This window comes from the organism of the source record quoted next (genome assembly GCF_019968955.1).
Source record: "MAG: Porospora cf. gigantea A chromosome Unknown PgA_NODE_52_length_53346_cov_320.513_1001-53346, whole genome shotgun sequence".
Classification (NCBI taxonomy): Eukaryota; Apicomplexa; class Conoidasida; order Eugregarinorida; family Porosporidae; genus Porospora; species Porospora cf. gigantea A.
In genome coordinates, this window is record NW_027151748.1 from 13,276 (window position 1) to 29,534 (window position 16,259).

General features: G+C 53.8%; 3 protein-coding genes across 8 annotated transcripts; 2 read left to right on the forward strand and 1 right to left on the reverse strand.

Moving 5' to 3' along the window:
* Positions 1–21: 21 nt before the first annotated feature.
* On the reverse strand, positions 22–12,269 carry KVP18_001541 (uncharacterized protein; the record flags this gene model as incomplete). Of its 5 annotated transcripts, XM_067951678.1 has the most annotated exons (6): positions 22–4,166; positions 4,196–4,747; positions 4,777–5,263; positions 5,291–9,762; positions 9,844–11,043; positions 11,072–12,269. In XM_067951678.1, 6 exons carry the CDS (start codon positions 12,267–12,269, stop codon positions 22–24), a joined length of 12,054 nt encoding a protein of 4,017 aa, XP_067807924.1. The 5 variants fall into 5 exon arrangements, with proteins under 5 accessions (XP_067807924.1, XP_067807925.1, XP_067807921.1 ...); XM_067951679.1 differs by lacking the exons at positions 4,196–4,747; positions 4,777–5,263; positions 5,291–9,762; positions 9,844–11,043; positions 11,072–12,269 and having other exon boundaries at positions 22–3,753; XM_067951675.1 differs by lacking the exons at positions 22–4,166; positions 4,777–5,263; positions 5,291–9,762; positions 9,844–11,043; positions 11,072–12,269 and having other exon boundaries at positions 4,173–4,559.
* A 197-nt stretch (positions 12,270–12,466) lies between these two features.
* KVP18_001536 (uncharacterized protein) lies at positions 12,467–14,020 on the forward strand (the record flags this gene model as incomplete). Its single annotated transcript, XM_067951666.1, has 1 exon — positions 12,467–14,020. The coding sequence occupies one exon, from the start codon at positions 12,467–12,469 to the stop codon at positions 14,018–14,020; it is 1,554 nt and encodes a 517-aa protein (XP_067807912.1).
* Positions 14,021–14,381: 361 nt separating this feature from the next.
* KVP18_001542 (uncharacterized protein) lies at positions 14,382–16,231 on the forward strand (the record flags this gene model as incomplete). Of its 2 annotated transcripts, XM_067951681.1 has the most annotated exons (2): positions 14,382–14,411; positions 14,438–16,231. In XM_067951681.1, 2 exons carry the CDS (start codon positions 14,382–14,384, stop codon positions 16,229–16,231), a joined length of 1,824 nt encoding a protein of 607 aa, XP_067807927.1. The 2 variants fall into 2 exon arrangements, with proteins under 2 accessions (XP_067807927.1, XP_067807926.1); XM_067951680.1 differs by lacking the exon at positions 14,382–14,411 and having other exon boundaries at positions 14,714–16,231.
* Positions 16,232–16,259: the final 28 nt, after the last annotated feature.

A 16,259-nucleotide genomic window follows, 5' to 3' on the forward strand; every position in this document is an offset into this window, starting at 1 on the left:
ACAATCAGAGTACGAACTTGATTACTCGCTGAGTATTCCCATTTCTCGTTTGATGTCGCTAATAAGCTCGTGTTCATCCGTATCTGAGAAGCAGATAGCTTCGCTTCGTTCGTCAACCGGTGTGTTCTGGGATTTGTTTGGGTGGCACCTGGGAAGAGGACACATGTCCATCTTCATGCAAATCGCCAACGCTAATCGTAGGCGTGCCTTGGCGAAGTAAGCGTTGAGGAAGGGCACCATCTCGAAAACGGCAGGTTCAGAGGATGACTTTGCCGGCATACTCAGTTGAGCCTCACGAACGGTTAAGGCTTGACACAACCACCCCACGAACCCACTTTCCAGCCCAGCTGACCATCGCTGGAAACGCAGGTGCCTTCGTCTGTTTGAGAGGTAGGTCTTCAGCTCCGAAGGGCAGCTTCGAGAGAGAAGTTGTTGGGTGGTCTTGGCTGTGAGCCGAACTGGTGATTTGGTTGAGATGAGGGAGAGCAATAGGCGCTGAACGAGTCGTGCCGCTTCCTGTTCCGCAGTGGATGCCTCGAAGTGTGCTAGGAGTGGCAGTAGGACGGTGTTGAGGTTGGCGCAGTCGACTGTCAAAGAGCAATTCACCTGTTCGATTGAGGTCTCGATGACAACGACGGAATCCGGACAGACAGTGGAGGTATTCAGGTCTGGAAGCTCAATGAGCCGCGCTCCTCGAGGTTCCGACACCAGTTTAACGGCTGGTAGGTTCTCCGCGAACTCCAAAAGTCGAGGCACGACTGCACAGAGAGGCAATGCTACCTTCAGCCTAGCGATCGACGTTGAGGCTTGGTCAACGACCCATCCTGATACCAGCATCAACTTCGGCATAGCTGGGAGGTCAGAGTATTGGAAAAACTGACCGAGATCGTCAATGTACCGGCCACTCAAACTGACGACAAGCACATGCTGGGAGCTGCCAGCCGAGTCACAAGCTATTAACGGCGTGCATTCCTCTTGGAGAGAAGGGTGCAGATCTGTTTGGAAGCTTCTGATGGCCAAGTCCACCTTGAAGCGGCTTCGCGTGAACCATCCCTCAGGGAACTGGGGTTCTCTAGGTGGCATTGTAAGCAGCCTGCACCTCACATTGTCAAGCTGAATTGAAATCAGAGGCATGTCCTTGGAGAAGAGGCCCAAGGTCACCTTTCGCGAGACGACATCGAGGACGAGCTTTGACGTTTGCTTTTCGCGGAAGCCAAAATCCGACTCAGTGAGCTGAGCCCTCTTGAGTCCTACCGTCGGGGCGGAATAGTAGAGTACTAGCGAGTGCGACTGTAGTCGCTGGCCAAAAATATTGTGCGTGGCGTCTTTGTTGAGAAATCTAGAGAAGCCCGCAAGGCCACCAGCAGTGAACTCATGCCAACGGCCGTCTGGTTCTACTCGAACATAGACGAGCGCAGGGGCTGGTGTGGGAGGACTTGAGCGACTGAAACACTTGAATGTGGCTGATTTCTCAGTCTTTGCACCTGCAGTGGCCAATGCTAGCAGCGCCTCTGAAGTCAGCCACAACGGTCTCGATGACGCCGCTGGAACTGAAACCGCCATCTGACGTGCCTTCCAAGGCCCCGGTGGAAGGCAAATTTTGACTCCCATGGAGTGGTTCGAGAGGTGGTTTTCTAGGATGACATGAGGATGATCGAGGTTGAAGATATCGAAGTGATGAATGTGAGTACTGGGGTGGGTGGACTGCACGACCGCCAAGTGAGTGAGGATATGCCCGCGAGCATTCACTACAGGGCGAATCCACCGACGTACCAGTCTTCTGCCGTCAGAAGTCAGGGTCGAGAGCAGCGCGCGCATCACAGCCTGCCAAATCAGGAAGGGAGAGGACCCTTCTGTAACATGATCGGGCCAAACCTGAGACGCGAGGAGGCTTTGGGCTAACGAACCTGCTGCATCCACCGAGTTCCCGCATACTGAGCAGGTTCCATTGGATCTCAGCAGTGGTTCCGTATAACAGGAGAATGGGATTGGATCCGTCCACACCACCGGAGGACCCAAATCCACCGTCGGAGCAGCTGTCACTCCAGATGTCGAGGACCACGCCTCATCACTTGAAGAGTCGAGAGTCCTTTGTGACATTGGCTGTTCCATCTTCGTTGCGGCCTTTTGAGGTTCGTGACGAAGGAAGAGCATGGGAATGCAATCTGGGCAGAGAAGCTCCTGTTTTGGCAGCACTGAGTACGTCCGGGTAGAGGGCACTCGGAGGACCTTTGATTCAGACGGCGCCAAGGTGTCCGTGGATATATGGGCAGGGACATCCAAATTTCGCCCTCGCAAGACAACTAGCTCCACACCCGCGTTGGATCTGTTAGAGATGTAGAACCGGGGGAACAGCTCCACGACGTGAGCTTCCGGAGTGGACATTGTAGATGCGTGATGGGAGACAGGACCGGCCATTGGGAGGTCATCCTTGTGCTTCTCAGGATAGGGCGGAATCAGGGCTGGGGGCCGCCTCCAATTACCGGCCAGCATCCACGGATCGTTAGGGGAGGACGCCCAACTTACACAACCGGGCTCCGCCAAGACATGCGTTAGATTTGATGGGGATGAAGGTGAGTTGCGCTTGAGTAGAGTGTTTATCCAGTGGGTCTCTTCTTCATTGAAACGCCAGACAAGCTCCTTGGACCAGACCAGATCAACGCCATCCAGGTGGAGGTAGAGCACTCCTTCTGCCGCAAGCAGACTGTTCACGGAGCCCAGCGAAGTCCATACCAAGTGGTCTATCTCCCGTTTTCCGGAGAATTCCAAGAACCGAGGGCTGAAACGCATCTGAAACGGCTGGATATGCCGATCTGCCGAAGCAGGGGTATTCTCGATGGTCAACGGTGATACGGCAGGCGGAGGTTCTTCGGTAGCGCAGCAACATTGCGATACCCGAAATTCGCTCTGTACCGTGGGAAGCTCTTCCGCTGGTTGACCTAAAGTTCCAATGTGAAGCTCCTCCTCCGACGGACCAACAAGAAACGGCACGACACTAGTCCCGCACTCGCCGGTTAGAGGTATGAAGTCCCCGACAGAAAAGCTGACTTGCATCGGAGCTCGCAGAAGGATCCACATCGGAGCGAAAACCGCAGTGCATAGGGGTGAGAAGACCGGAAGCTCGCTAAGGCCAAAGCTCTCTTGAAGGGTCGTGGGTCTCGCCAGGTTAGTCGCGGTGTTGAACAACAGCGAGATACGATTCGTTGTGCCGGACACGTTCCCAATAACGGAGTTGAATTGGCGGAGCTCACATGCGCCATCCTTCCTAGTGCATATGCCAGTGGAAAGTAGAAATGCATCCGACCATTCTGTTCCGACCATCTTCACTCTTGCGTAAACAGCACCATCAGCCACAACACTATACGTGCACCTGGTGGAGAGAGGAGACAGCTTCAGTGGGTGCGATGTAGAGACAGCCTCAGCGTTAGCTACAGAGATCTCAAGAGCCACGGGAAGACAATTTCGTAGGGTAATCGGCGAGCAGACAACCAAAGTTGTATGCACAGTCGCAACGCTTGTGAATCTGGTTCGGCGCGCCACACGAGATATGACAACTGAGACGGCCAGACTCGACATGGCCACGGTGATGTGCTCGGATCGGCTGTACGATTTCGGATTCAAAGGGTCCGTGACGGGAGGAATTCGGATTGGAAGTGACTCGCAAGCGTCGTGGAGAAGCGTGAAGGCCACAAGGCTGGAGGGAAGGTCGATATCGCTGCCGGGAACCAACTCAACACTAAAGGAACCCGCCATCAAAGACAACTCAAGGTCGGTGTGATTCCGAATGATAACTGGCGATGACAATTTGAAGAAAAGGGGTTGTCGAACCCTGCTGGCGTATCGTCCCAGTACCATTCCCTCAAGGGTAACGAAGCTTTGGGGTGCGACAAACTCCGAGCTGGTCTCACAGAAGGGTGTGCAGCAAATCCAGGCCTTCGGAGACTTTTCTGACTTTTCTGGAGGGGCCGCAATCGTATGGGCAGCACCCAATGGAGTGAGGTTCAAGGGAGCTGTAAGATCAACATTCCTGACGACATTCCGAATGCAGTGCCGAACGTCGCTGAGTTTCGGGTGTGGATTTCCCGGCAGTCGAAGTGTGTTGGGATTTGAGGTGAGGCACGCGGCATCGGTGTGGAATTCAACGAAGTCAACCTTAGTAAGGAGATCTGATATCAAAACCCAAAACCAAACTCACATTTCGCCACAACCGTGTGAGTTAGCCCTACATGGGCGAACGGCCTCAGGTAGAACCAGTCAGCCACTCTTGACTGCTGTTGCCGCAGTCGGATGTAAACTGCACTAGAAGATCTGTTAGTGACGATGACGACGACGTCCGCGGAGTCCACCTCGACCGTAGAGTCATTCGGGGGCTGATTCCATGCAGCTGCGAGGCGCTCAAGGGCAACGAGATTCGATCGGATTCGGGTCGTGGACGCCGGAGCCGCTCTCAGGCGCTTGGATCTGTCCGTTACTCGCGAGAACCGCCTTCGATAAACCCTGTCAAACTCATGACGCGCCAGTCGTGTCCGGTCAGAGGCGTCGCGGCACGCGGACCTCATCTCGTCGAAGTGGAAGAGTACAGCACGAAGAGTGGAGTTTGAGAGCTGGACGTGAGCATGGCTTCGGAAAACACAGGCGTAGTGTTCACAATTGCGAACCGAGAAGGAAATGTCGATGGGCGATACGAGAGTCGACCAACGCCCCGTCTCGGCGTCATATGAGGCGACCGTAGCATCCAGATCAACAACTGCGTGATGGCTACCTTACAACTCTCACAGGACCTGGTGGCTCCGGGTTGACCATCTGAGACGTCAGTTCGACAAGTGAAACTTGAAGCCTCGGATTTGATCCGAAGAAGAGGATTCGCCGTTCTCTCCTGCCTGTAGTACATCAAATGTGCAGATCCCGCGTTAAGTTGAATGTGCGTCAACCTTCGCCTTGGAGGTGCGGGTCTGACCCTCACGCCTGTCAACAGAGCCTTCTCGTTGCCCACGCTGAGGACTCGCTCATTATTGTAAATGCACGACGGAAAGTGGAAAGCTGTCGTCAATGACGACTGCTCGTTGGTAACTGGTAGAACATGCCCGTAAGTCTGGGAAGTCGCTTGCAGGACTGGTCGATGATGGATTGACCTTGAGAACCTATCAGGCTGACTTCCTTCAATCCAAAATACTGCCTGTGTAGCTCTAACGATGTCGGCATCGGTGACGGTGAACATGACATCAGATAAGGACCCTTGAAGAATGAAGAACGGGAGCACGCACTGTAATCAAGGCGCCCATTCGCTCACGTTGCTCGATAGAAACTGCGTCATCGTTTTCAGCTCGGCACCAGCAGTGACTAAACAGACGTCCGCCTCCTCTGATAGGTAGGCCAACAGCTTCTGAGTTAGCACGTGGCCTTGTGACACGACCAAGTCAAGGCTAAAGTCACCCATCACATTACGCGTAGGTGCCGATGCAGGGTAGAATTGCGCCTGTCCACTGTCCACCTTAACCTTCATGTTCACTCCACAATCAATAAGGCCCGAGAGAACCGCATCCTCGATGTCAGAAGCAATTACGGTACGAACGGTAGCAGTGGTTCGGGAGGCGATCACGTCTGCGGAGAAGTGGTACATGTAAACTCCTGATTCCTCGTCGTCAGCGGCTGGAATACTCATTCTGAGATCGCATTTGGTTACGTGGAACTCGAACGAATGCTTAACGACGTGAACCCGAGTTGAGGAATCCAGAGAGACGGCCAAGGGGCATTTCAGCAGCTGAAGGATGGCCTCCAGAGAGGTGAGTTCGAGAGGCACCTCGTCTGGATGGGGCGCTGCGTAGGCGTCGTTCATGACCAGCTCTCTGAAGTGCTTCCTCAACATGTTGAGGTTCACGTCCACACTTTTTAGGAACGGCGTTGAGAGTGCAGTGCTGACATCCGCCTCCGCAGGTAGTAGGCGAAGAGCACTAGACCAGGTCAAGGGTAAGTCTAGAGATTCTTTAGTCCCGGTCGGATCAACGATCTGCTGAACATTCTGGTAGAGCAGGAGCTTGGCGCATGCGACGACCTTGGGATGGAGGCATACCCAGGGTTCTTGCAGCACTAAACGGGATTGTTTGGCTGAGGTCAGGACGTAAGACAGATGTCGGTCAGCCTGAGTTACGGGCTCTGTTGTGAAGAGAATGTCTGGGAGCTCCTCGGACTCCTTGGCGCACCTGAAAATGGGTCTCATAGCGTCAGACGAGACGCCTTCAACGACCACTGCGTACTGAACGCGCACCCGTAGCCAGTCACGACTCATGACGCATTTGATGTCACGGGTCTCACTTTTGAAGACAATTTCATTGTTGGAGTCCACCACTGATATCTCCAACCCATCAATGTCGCCACAGAAACTCCAGGAGTCACCTTTCGAAGAGGCGACCTCCCGCAATGTCCAGGTGACATTTGGAGGTTCACAGGCAGTGGCCATGGAGGGGGACGCAGCAACTTGAGACGTGACGTCGGGTTGGAGCAGCAGGGAGTCTAGCTGTGGTGTCCTAGGCACATCACAAGTAGCCCGATAATTCCTAGACAGGTACAGGAATACTCCGGGATGAAGAGTCAGCTCCCATGGCTTCACACTGAACTTAACGAACACTCCGACGGCATCTCTATGTCGCGAGAACTGCGCTGTGAGCTCTGGGGGACGAAGGAGTTGGTCGTCGCGAGATGTGAGCAGCGCCTGCTGACAGACACAGTCGCAGATTAACGGCGACGAAAGCTTCATACGGGAACCACCCCTTCCAGCAGCGCGCTGACCATACAGCTGGAACCCTTGGAAGCCAACAGACCACACCGCAGTCGGAGAGGCCGCAGTCAGCACAGTAGTGTCGACGACCAGGGTGCCTAAGTCGAATATCATGGGTACCGTGGAGACAGGATCCACCATGAGGACTTGGGGAAGACGGACATGAACATCTAACCAAAGTACCGGTTTACGTTTCTTCTCTGTCTTCTCCATCTTGACTCTCGTTCGGCCAGGCGAGGGCTCCTCGAGCTCGTTCCGGCTACGACTGTTCCCACGGATAATGGAGGCGGAGAATTCTCTGCTTCCCCAGCCTTTAGGCTCCTCATCCGTCACCCAGAGCGACGTCAACGACGCCATGTCCTCGACGAGGCGGCCATGCTCCGCGGCCTTCACCACTCCCCGCCAAAATCGAACCTTGTCGCCACTCACCGCACTGGTGACCTTCATTAATGGTTCCACGGCGGATTGTATATCCCTGACGAAGTCATGGACCAAGAGAATCTCCGCCGTCCGCCATTCAAATGAGGAGTGGCTGCTGGACACCCGTAGCTCACAGTCAAGAGGAGAGGACTCACGAAGATCAGCTGAAAGTTTAGAGAGGCGTTCAGATCGCCAGGCGTAATCAACAGTGAAAAACGCTTCACTGGAAGCACCCAATGGAGCCCTGCCAGCCTCATGCTGTGTGGCCAGCGACAGAGAGACCGACTTCACCTCGAGGGATGCTCGTCCAGGATACTTACACATCCTAATCGACCGAACGTCAATTGAGACGATGACAGTTTCAGTATGAGACTGCAGCAACCGAACGTGGAACCCACCGAAAAGCAATCTGCTGGCGAATTCACCTGGAGATTCGCTAGCCACTCGGGAGTGGATCACCTGTCGTACTTCTGGTTCGATGACAGGCGACACCCACGGGGCTTCAGAGTCGCTTATCTGATCCAGCAACACCTGAAAGGAGCCGAGTAGCACTGACACACTCTGCACCACCTCAGGACATAGCCGAATCAAGGTTGGTTTGATGAAGAGAACCACTTCTCGAGATTGCATATCGATCGAGCACGTGCCGAAGTCTGAGGCCAGAAGTAGTCGCTCCTCCAAAAGAGTCCAGTAGTCCGTCTGCCTCCTTGTGGAGCTCTTGTGGCGTCTGCGAGGAGTTCCTTTGGTCAGGATTAGCAGTTGCTTCTGAGAGATATCGAAGAGGTCCACATCCGCGATAGTGACAAGGCCCTTCCCACATCCACCAGGTCTGTCTACTACATCGCCCTTAAGATTCTGAATCACCAGCCGAAGCCCAGGTTTAGATGGAGCCGACGCTACAATAGCCTCGAGTTTCGCGAGTTCAAACCGCAGGTGGGTGCCCCAACTCCATGTTGCCGCACTCCTCGGCACAACAACGAATTCCTTCGGTTGATAATGCCGTTGTCGGAGTTCCAAAGGAACTAGACAGTTTGCAATTCGGGAGGTGCCTAGCATCTCCTCCGAGCGGGTGGGGACAAGCGACCCTGAGTGGATGAACGCTTCCATGAAGCACTCGTCAGTACGCGGACGTGTAGGAGTCAGGATGGGTGAGGCTGCTCCTGTGTGGATCAGGAAGAGGAATGCATCTCCAGGACTATACTTGAACGGACCAGTTGGATTTGTTAGCACACGTGTCTCTTCGCCGAATTGAACTGAAATCCAGTTGCCCAAAGGAGTCGATGAAGCTCCAGCTTCGGGTTCGGAGAATAACACGGAGTTCAGATCGACAAGGTTGGGGTTGAATACCACCTCCGCAGAGACGACCAGAGCGCTAGCCGAGAGCGCTAGGACAGACGAGGGCTGAATTACCAGTAACGGCTCGGAGCTCTGCCTGCAGAGCCATAACGAGTTGAGCAAGACGCCGACTTTACCAGCGGAGACTCCCCGGCGATGGACTTGAAATTGGAAGCTGTGCTCCAGCAAAGGGAAACCAACATGCTCCCCGAAGGCAGACTGCAGGACCTCAGCCATCATGACGCTCTCCAGGTCAAGTGCGTTCATGGCAAGAACGAGATCCTGAGGTACCCTCACGATTCGTTCCAAATGACCTGGGAACTGGCATAGGGAAGGAGTCGGAGTCATGGGAATGAGGGTGGTAACGGGAGCGCAGGCCAATGCGCTGTATACGTCCACGGATTCTAAGATGTCAAAGACATCATGAGCTGGATTCAGAAGAGGGGAGAAGTACTGCAGCAGAAAACTCTCCTGGTCCACGACCAGGCTGTCGGTGAACGAAGCTGCCCTAAAACGTAGGAGATAGCTATCGAGGAATCCTGGCCAGTGAGGACGACGTAGGACCCGACTCCAGGCAGTCCACAGAGAATAGACAGCCCTGACAGACGGGAAGCTCGCCATCAGACGGACGCTATCTACGCTGCACCAGATATTGTAGTTCAATTCATCCAGAGGGCAGTTAACCAGATAGTCGAAGTCCGCAGAAACGCTGTTCGCCGTGAGCACTTCCGAATGGAGATCGGCGGGAGGCTCGTCGTTGAAGTTGCCGTCCTTCAGGTCCTTGTCGATTTCGACTTCGAAACGTTCCAGGGCTTCAGCGGCAGCAGTCTTGTAGGTGTCTCTTTCAGGAGAGGTGTCTCCCAAAGACTTTAAGGAGTTCGTAAGGGCATGACCTGGGGAGGGCTCCATCAGCGAGATGACGGACGAAGCCCGGCTCATTTGAGTGTTGTCGACGCTGAAACTTGTAGAACCTGCCTTGTCGATGGCTTCGGGGGTGGAGTGAGTATGGGCTTGCAAAGACATCCTACAGAAGGCAGGATATCGGTGGAACAAGGCCAGCACGTGGTTTAGATCGGCCCAGAAGCCTGGATCATCTTGAACGGATTCGTCTTCCTCGAAGCCTAGGCGAGTCAAGTAGTCCACAAGAAAACTCCAAACATGGAGGTGCGTTCTGACTGCCATCTCCGCCACTCGAAAGTTAGTGGTGACAGCTCTGGCTTGGAGGAAGTTGACTGTGAGACTAACGTCTCTGGCATGACCAGATGCGCAAGCGGATGTCATCCTTGGGGATAGGCATCGGGATAAGAACTCACTTCCAAGGGGCCGGGACGGCACCGTTACCGCGCCCCGCCCATGAAGTGAGGCTAACACGGGTGACGACACCACCAAAGTCAGGGTGGGCGATAGTAACTCCACTCGAAAGTCTTCGCCTGAAGACGCATCTGGAGGTGCTGCAGGAGGCGATGTGGGAAACAGAGGATGTAGGTGAGGCCAGTGCTCGAATGTGATCTCCTCAGTGTTGGCAGCGGATAGGAAAGGGGCGAGACGCCCCATTATATATGGGTTGACGTGGCAGACGATGTGACCTAGGGATGCTCGAATGCGCTCTTTGTCTTCTTCCACCGTTAGGAAGGGCCGGTAATCAACGACTTCACTGGCCTGCCCTGTCGCTGACTCTGATGGCGGCTCTCGAAGTCCGAATTGTGCCATGGAGTTCGCGATGATGGCGTCCTTGACGTAGACAAGGTCCCCTGAAAGGTCCAGCGTTTCAATTTTGGCCAGTTCCACATCGGAGAGGAGGAAGCAACCCCTCGCAAACACATCAACAATGGATCTCTGTCCTTTCGAGGGCGGTCCAATATAGGCCTTCCCAATGGAGAGTAGCGAGACTCGACTGTAGGCCTCCCTTGACTCAGGAGGCCGACGGATTGAGAGGTGCAAATCAGCGTGTGAGAGGGATACCAGCAGGTGAGTCTGGGTCGTGTTGAGTTTGCCATCTTCAAACTCAGCTCTTCCAGACTCCGCTGCGGGGACTCCCAGGGACAAGCGCATAGTTGCAAGACTGAAGGAGAGGAAGAATGGGTGATCTGGAACCTCCTCAGGCTCCTGGCTTACCTCTTCTGATTCCTCCTTGAAGTCCCCAAGTAACCATCTGCCCAATGTCCGGCTGACATTGCCACCCGCTCCACGCAGAGATTTCCAGTTGTCCCTTGCAGTGGAAGGCGAGAGATAGGTCGCTGAAGACTTCAAAGCTGATGTGAGTTGAGAAAAGTCAGTTTGTACGCGTTTCACGAGCGTTCGGAGCTCATCGATAGCTGCGTCGCGGCTCCACAAAAGACGAAGACGTTGAAGGTCGTTGATGTTGAGGGTTTTGTCCGCTGCCGCTTGTCTTCTCCATATGAGAAGGACCTCCAAAGGCAATGTTAAGTCTTGGTCCCATCCCTGCAATCGTTCCCGCAACACGGAAACCTGAGTGGAGTTGGATCCTGAGCTGGGAGCATGGCGGTGGATGACTGGGTCAGGATGCAAAGACCCACTCACATTTCTTCGCCAAACGTTCGAGTTTCTGGCTGATGAACAAGGTATGCGCAGCTGCCACGTACTCTGCGTGACGCTTGAGAAGCGTAATGGCGGGGGTTGAAGTCCAGTTAAGCAACATGTTTTCAGCCTGTTTCACGTGCTTTATTGCTTCCACTGCCCATTTCCACCAGAGAAATGGGGCTAGCGTCGGTCGTTGTTTAGGAGGTGGTAGCGCAGCCTTCAGAAGTGGCTTATAGTAGGTATGGGTTTTCTTGAACTCCCGAAAGTTCTGGACAAAGGAAGCGACGAGTGAGACCTGCTGCACTGTAGTAGGACACAAGCAAAACTCGATATCCGGCAACTCGCAGTACAGGCCGATCTCAGCACCAGTCTTCAAACAGGGAGAGAATAGCATTCCCTTAATCATCAAGGGTTTCAAGATGTGCGATTCATTGGCTCCGGACCGTCCGCCATCGTGGAAGTCCTCTAGCAGTCGACTGCTGCGCTCTCTAAGAACGTCATGGTAGTCTTCTCGGGACACGTTGACTCGCCGAGCGCTCTGGGAGCCGGAGTCCACGTACACTCCCAAAAAGCATTGAAACTCCTTGGTGGAATCACTTTGATCTGGTAACCGGGGTGTCTGCAACGAGGCTATAGGCATCGACGCCCCCATTGAGAAACCAGATGTCCCGGTCCGGGGCCAGTCTAGGCGAATGTGAACATTGGACACGTCGACCTTCAGCGAAGAAAAAATCTGACTCATGATGCTTTTGGTGAATGAGGATCGCAAATCTCGCCAGGAAAACGTCTCAGCTTCCTCTACTGGCGCAGCTTCCACCTGTTCCAGCAGGGTCTCAACTAGCCTGTTAACAGCCGTCGACCTCAATGCCAGCTCAGTTTCCACCAGTGTCTCTGGGTCCCAGTCGAGGTTAGGTTCGATGACAATGTAGACATCCCGCAACGTCAGCGACACACTGTTGGCCGGCATGGTTATGATCGCTGACCATGGTATGCTGATGCTTAACAAACCGATTGAACCAACAACGATGTTGAACGGTAAATGTTCACCAAAGTGACCCTTTGAAAGCAATAATGGATCCAACTCCAGCCCCTGCCACTCCAACGCTCCCGTGGTCCTTGACGACTCCAAGTTAAGGCATATCGGCGCCAGAACCGCCTTGATTAAAGCGCTAACAACCGGTATGACGGGAGAGCTCATCGGAAAATGCCAATTGGCCGTACGGCAAGAGTGTGATGTTGAGCTACGTGCCGTATGCTGCTGGAGGCACTACTGGAGGCGCATTGCTATGTGCAGCCCGACATCCATCATTGACTGCGAAAGATCAGCCACCCAAGCCACCCAAGCCTCCACCACAAACATTCATTAATCCTCCCTTCCTTGCATAAATAACAAAAATGGTGACGTACCATGACACAGTTCCTGCACCGCTCTCTGCCAGAGTGGATGATTTGATCATCGCCCATGGGAAGCGGTTCATGAAGCCCTTCGTCAGTTTGGAGTTTTTCCCACCTAAAAGTGATGCTGGGTTTGTCAACCTGGTTCACCGGCTGGGAACGCTTATCAGAAGTGTCAACCCTCTTTTCGCAAATGTAACCTGGGGTGCTGGAGGATCCACCTCCAAGAACAGCCTGGCTCTGTGTTCCGTGCTGTTGGACCACTACAAGATAACTCCGGTGTTGCATCTGACCTGCTCGAGCAGCTCCGCCGAGGAGATCGGCCACGTGTTGGACCAGTGCCGTTCGAGAGGGATTAGGAATATCTTGGCACTCCGTGGTGATCCGAGTCAGAAGGAGGTGGAGGGTGCGATGATGTACGCCTCAGACCTTGTGAAGCTGATTAGACAGCGCCATGGAGACTGGTTCTGTGTCTCGGTTGCCGGATATCCAGAGCGCCATCCTGAGTCGTCCACGAAGACCCAGTGTCATGAGCGTCTTCGGGAGAAGGTTGAATGCGGAGCGGATCTCATCATGACTCAGATGTTCTTTGATGCTGAGGCTTACAATTCTTTTGTCCAAGAGATGCGTGCGATTGGAGTTAAGGTGCCAATCATCCCTGGAATCATGCCGATTGTTAGTCACGAAAGTTTCAGTCGGCTAACGTCGATGTGCCCCACCACCAATGTGCCCGAAGAGTTGCTCGCTGCCCTCAAGGATATCAAGGAGGACACCAAGAAGGTAGTTGAGCTGGGCATCACGACAGCCACAGCCCTGTCCACTGCTCTGGCTGCCTTGGGCCCTGATACCACTCCAGGCCTTCATCTGTACACTATGAACTTGAATCACTCTGTGATTGAGGTGTGCACCAATCTCATACTCGCCGGCGTCCTCCCTCCACCAGCTGACGTGGACGACTTCCGCGCCAGCGGATGCATTGAGATCGCAGATCTGATGTGGCCTTACTCAAGGGGTGAAGCCATGCTAGCAACGCCTGTCAAGCGCCTTGAGGCCTGGGGCGCTGTTAACAGTATGGAGAGCTTCGTAGGATTGTTGAAAGCCTACTGGTCCGATGCCGTAAGAGATATCGGGCTCCCTTGGATCGAGGAGCACGTTCCTAGATCATTACATCTGGATGTTGAGCGCCTATTCCCGCTGGATTTGCTTCCTCTGGCATGCTTCCCTCTGACGGATGATGGGACCTTCTGCGTTCAGTTCCTTTGGCCTAAAGACCGGGACTTCAATCGTGTCATGTACCAGTGTCTCACTGACGCAAGACTACATCCCTCCTCACTGCAGGCAGACGGTTGGGTTTGTCAGCTAGGACCGGAACTCCAGGAGGGAGAAGCAGACGTAACGTTCACCAGGTCTGGCTGTCAGCAGTGGTGGGAACGGCTGCAGGGTGTCATCTCTGAGTTCGCGGGGAAGCAAGTTGCAAGTGAGATCGTCGAGAAGTACTTCCCCTTCGTTTTGGTGTTCCGAGGAGGATTTTGCCTGTCACATTTGCAAGTCTAAAACACTCTGTGTCATAATCTGATCTCAAGACACCCTACCTGCGGGGAGTAGGGTGGGGGAATACCTCCTCAGGTTACAAATGACCTGAGCCAAAACGGCGCTTGCTTGTAGTATTGGCCACGCAACAATGATATCTTTGAAGATGTTCGACACACAACTCAGAATTCATCCACCAGTATCAGTCTCGTGACATGAATAAAGCGCGCGCAGTGGAGAACGATCAAGCATTTTCTGCTGGATTTGCCCCCATAATAAAACAGAACACCACAAACTGAGGAAAATGCGGATGAGGGACGTTTGTAGTTTCGCCTGCGACCAGAGTCGCGATTCTAGCCGCCAGAAAATTCGCGATTCCATCGTAATGGAGCTCTGGCAGTCTGTCAGTGTGGATGTGAGTGACCGGAAAAGTCACCACAGCTTCACAGAGGGCCTCCTGGCTGCTTCCGGACGCTCCCTATCGCAGTGCTCGCGAGCAAGACTACAGCAGGATTGCTCTATCTCGGCCCAACAGTGACCGACAAGCCTCGAGATGGCAACGGAGTCCTCCTCTACCCGGACGGCAGCATATATATCGGAGGAGTGTTGGCTGGTCGCCGCTCTGGCAAAGGCACTTTCGTAGATGCTTTAACTGTTTACGAAGGATATTGGCTGAACGATATGCGTCATGGAGAAGGCTGCTTTTACTTCCGAGGTATGATAAACCCGGTTCGGGCATATCGTTGCAAACGTGCCGGCGAATGGAGCTTTGGTCGTAGGACTCGCCTTCAACGCTACGAACCTTCCACCCGTACGTCTTGGCGAGACATCTTCGACCTGGAGGGCCAGTTGAAATCCTCCGACCTCGTGGCGCTTCCGGAGCTGGGCACTCCGTCCTCCGTAACGGACGAGGAACGCGTAGACATGCCCTCTACCGCCACAACCGTATCTACTGATGCGTTGCCGGATCCCTCACTGGGTGTTCTTTTGAAAGTTAGCGGGTATTCTGAATTGGGTACGGTGGTCGACACCCTCGACTTGAACGCGCCTGAACTGCTTCCCGCCTTAAAACGTCACTACATGTCCTCTTCCGACTTGCAAGCCCATACCATTAATTCGAGGCCATGGATTCCTCTGGAATACAGAGACCTTGCTACCTATGTCGTCCCCCCTGAACAGATCGAGTTCCATGCCCCAGCTCGTAAGTGTAACTGTGCTTGGAGCTGCCAAAAGAACACCTACCTGGCAACTTGGAAAGGCACTCGGGTAGTGGTTCGCCTGTATCTTGGCTCCCTCCTCAACCATTCCAAGTGGCTCCTCTACGTCAGGACGTTACTATCTCTGCGTGTACCCAATGCCAGTATGGTGCTTGGTGTAACGCGATTCGCCCATTGTTTGCACGGCTTAATCATCGAGTTCGACTCCGCTCCCTCGTTGGCAGAGATCCTCTACGGGGACACAGATGAATGCGTGGAACGGCGACCCCATAGTGTATTTTCTGGCGCAGTGTTTGATGATGAGGTCTGGCTGGCCTGTGAACACGTCATTGCCCTGTCGCCAGAAATTCTTGAGAGTTGTTTTGGGCTACAGATGCGGCCATTACCAACGGAGTCTACTCCAACCCAAGTGGATTTCTCAACTCTCAGAGGGTCTACGAAGCGCCTACTGAGGATGGCATCAGAGATCTTACACAATTATCGCTACCTCAAGGCTCGGATGCTAAGCGCCTCATCTGTCATGCAATCGGATACAAGCAGCTTGCATCTGGCCAATGTGTTCCTGGATGACTCGTTAAAAGTAGGCGTCCTTGGGAAAAACCGCATGGAAGAGTGCTTCTCGCCAGTACGCCTCCCAAATCTAACGCGAGGAGTCTGTGCTATTTGTCGACAAGTTGTGCAGAACCCTCGAGGGCTCACTGCTACCTCATTTTCCCCGTTCTATGATAACCCCCCTGAGGACAACGCTGCTATCAGCAGCATGGTGTGGCAGTTGTTGACATCAAAGGCACCACTGGGCGCTCTTTCCCCCACTCAACGATTCGGACTCGAAACCCACTTCACCGATCTCAGAGCTCTCCTCGCTATCGACGCGCCAACCGTTATACAAAATCTGTTCACAGCGCTGTCCTCGCCTCACCATTCGCTTTCCGAAGTCCAAGCTATTATGAACGAAACTGAACTTAAGCTGGTGAGCCGAGCTGAAGAGGCACTGGAGCAGTTTCTTTGGGGCGTGTGATTGTTTCAAGATGTTCACCTGTGCTGTG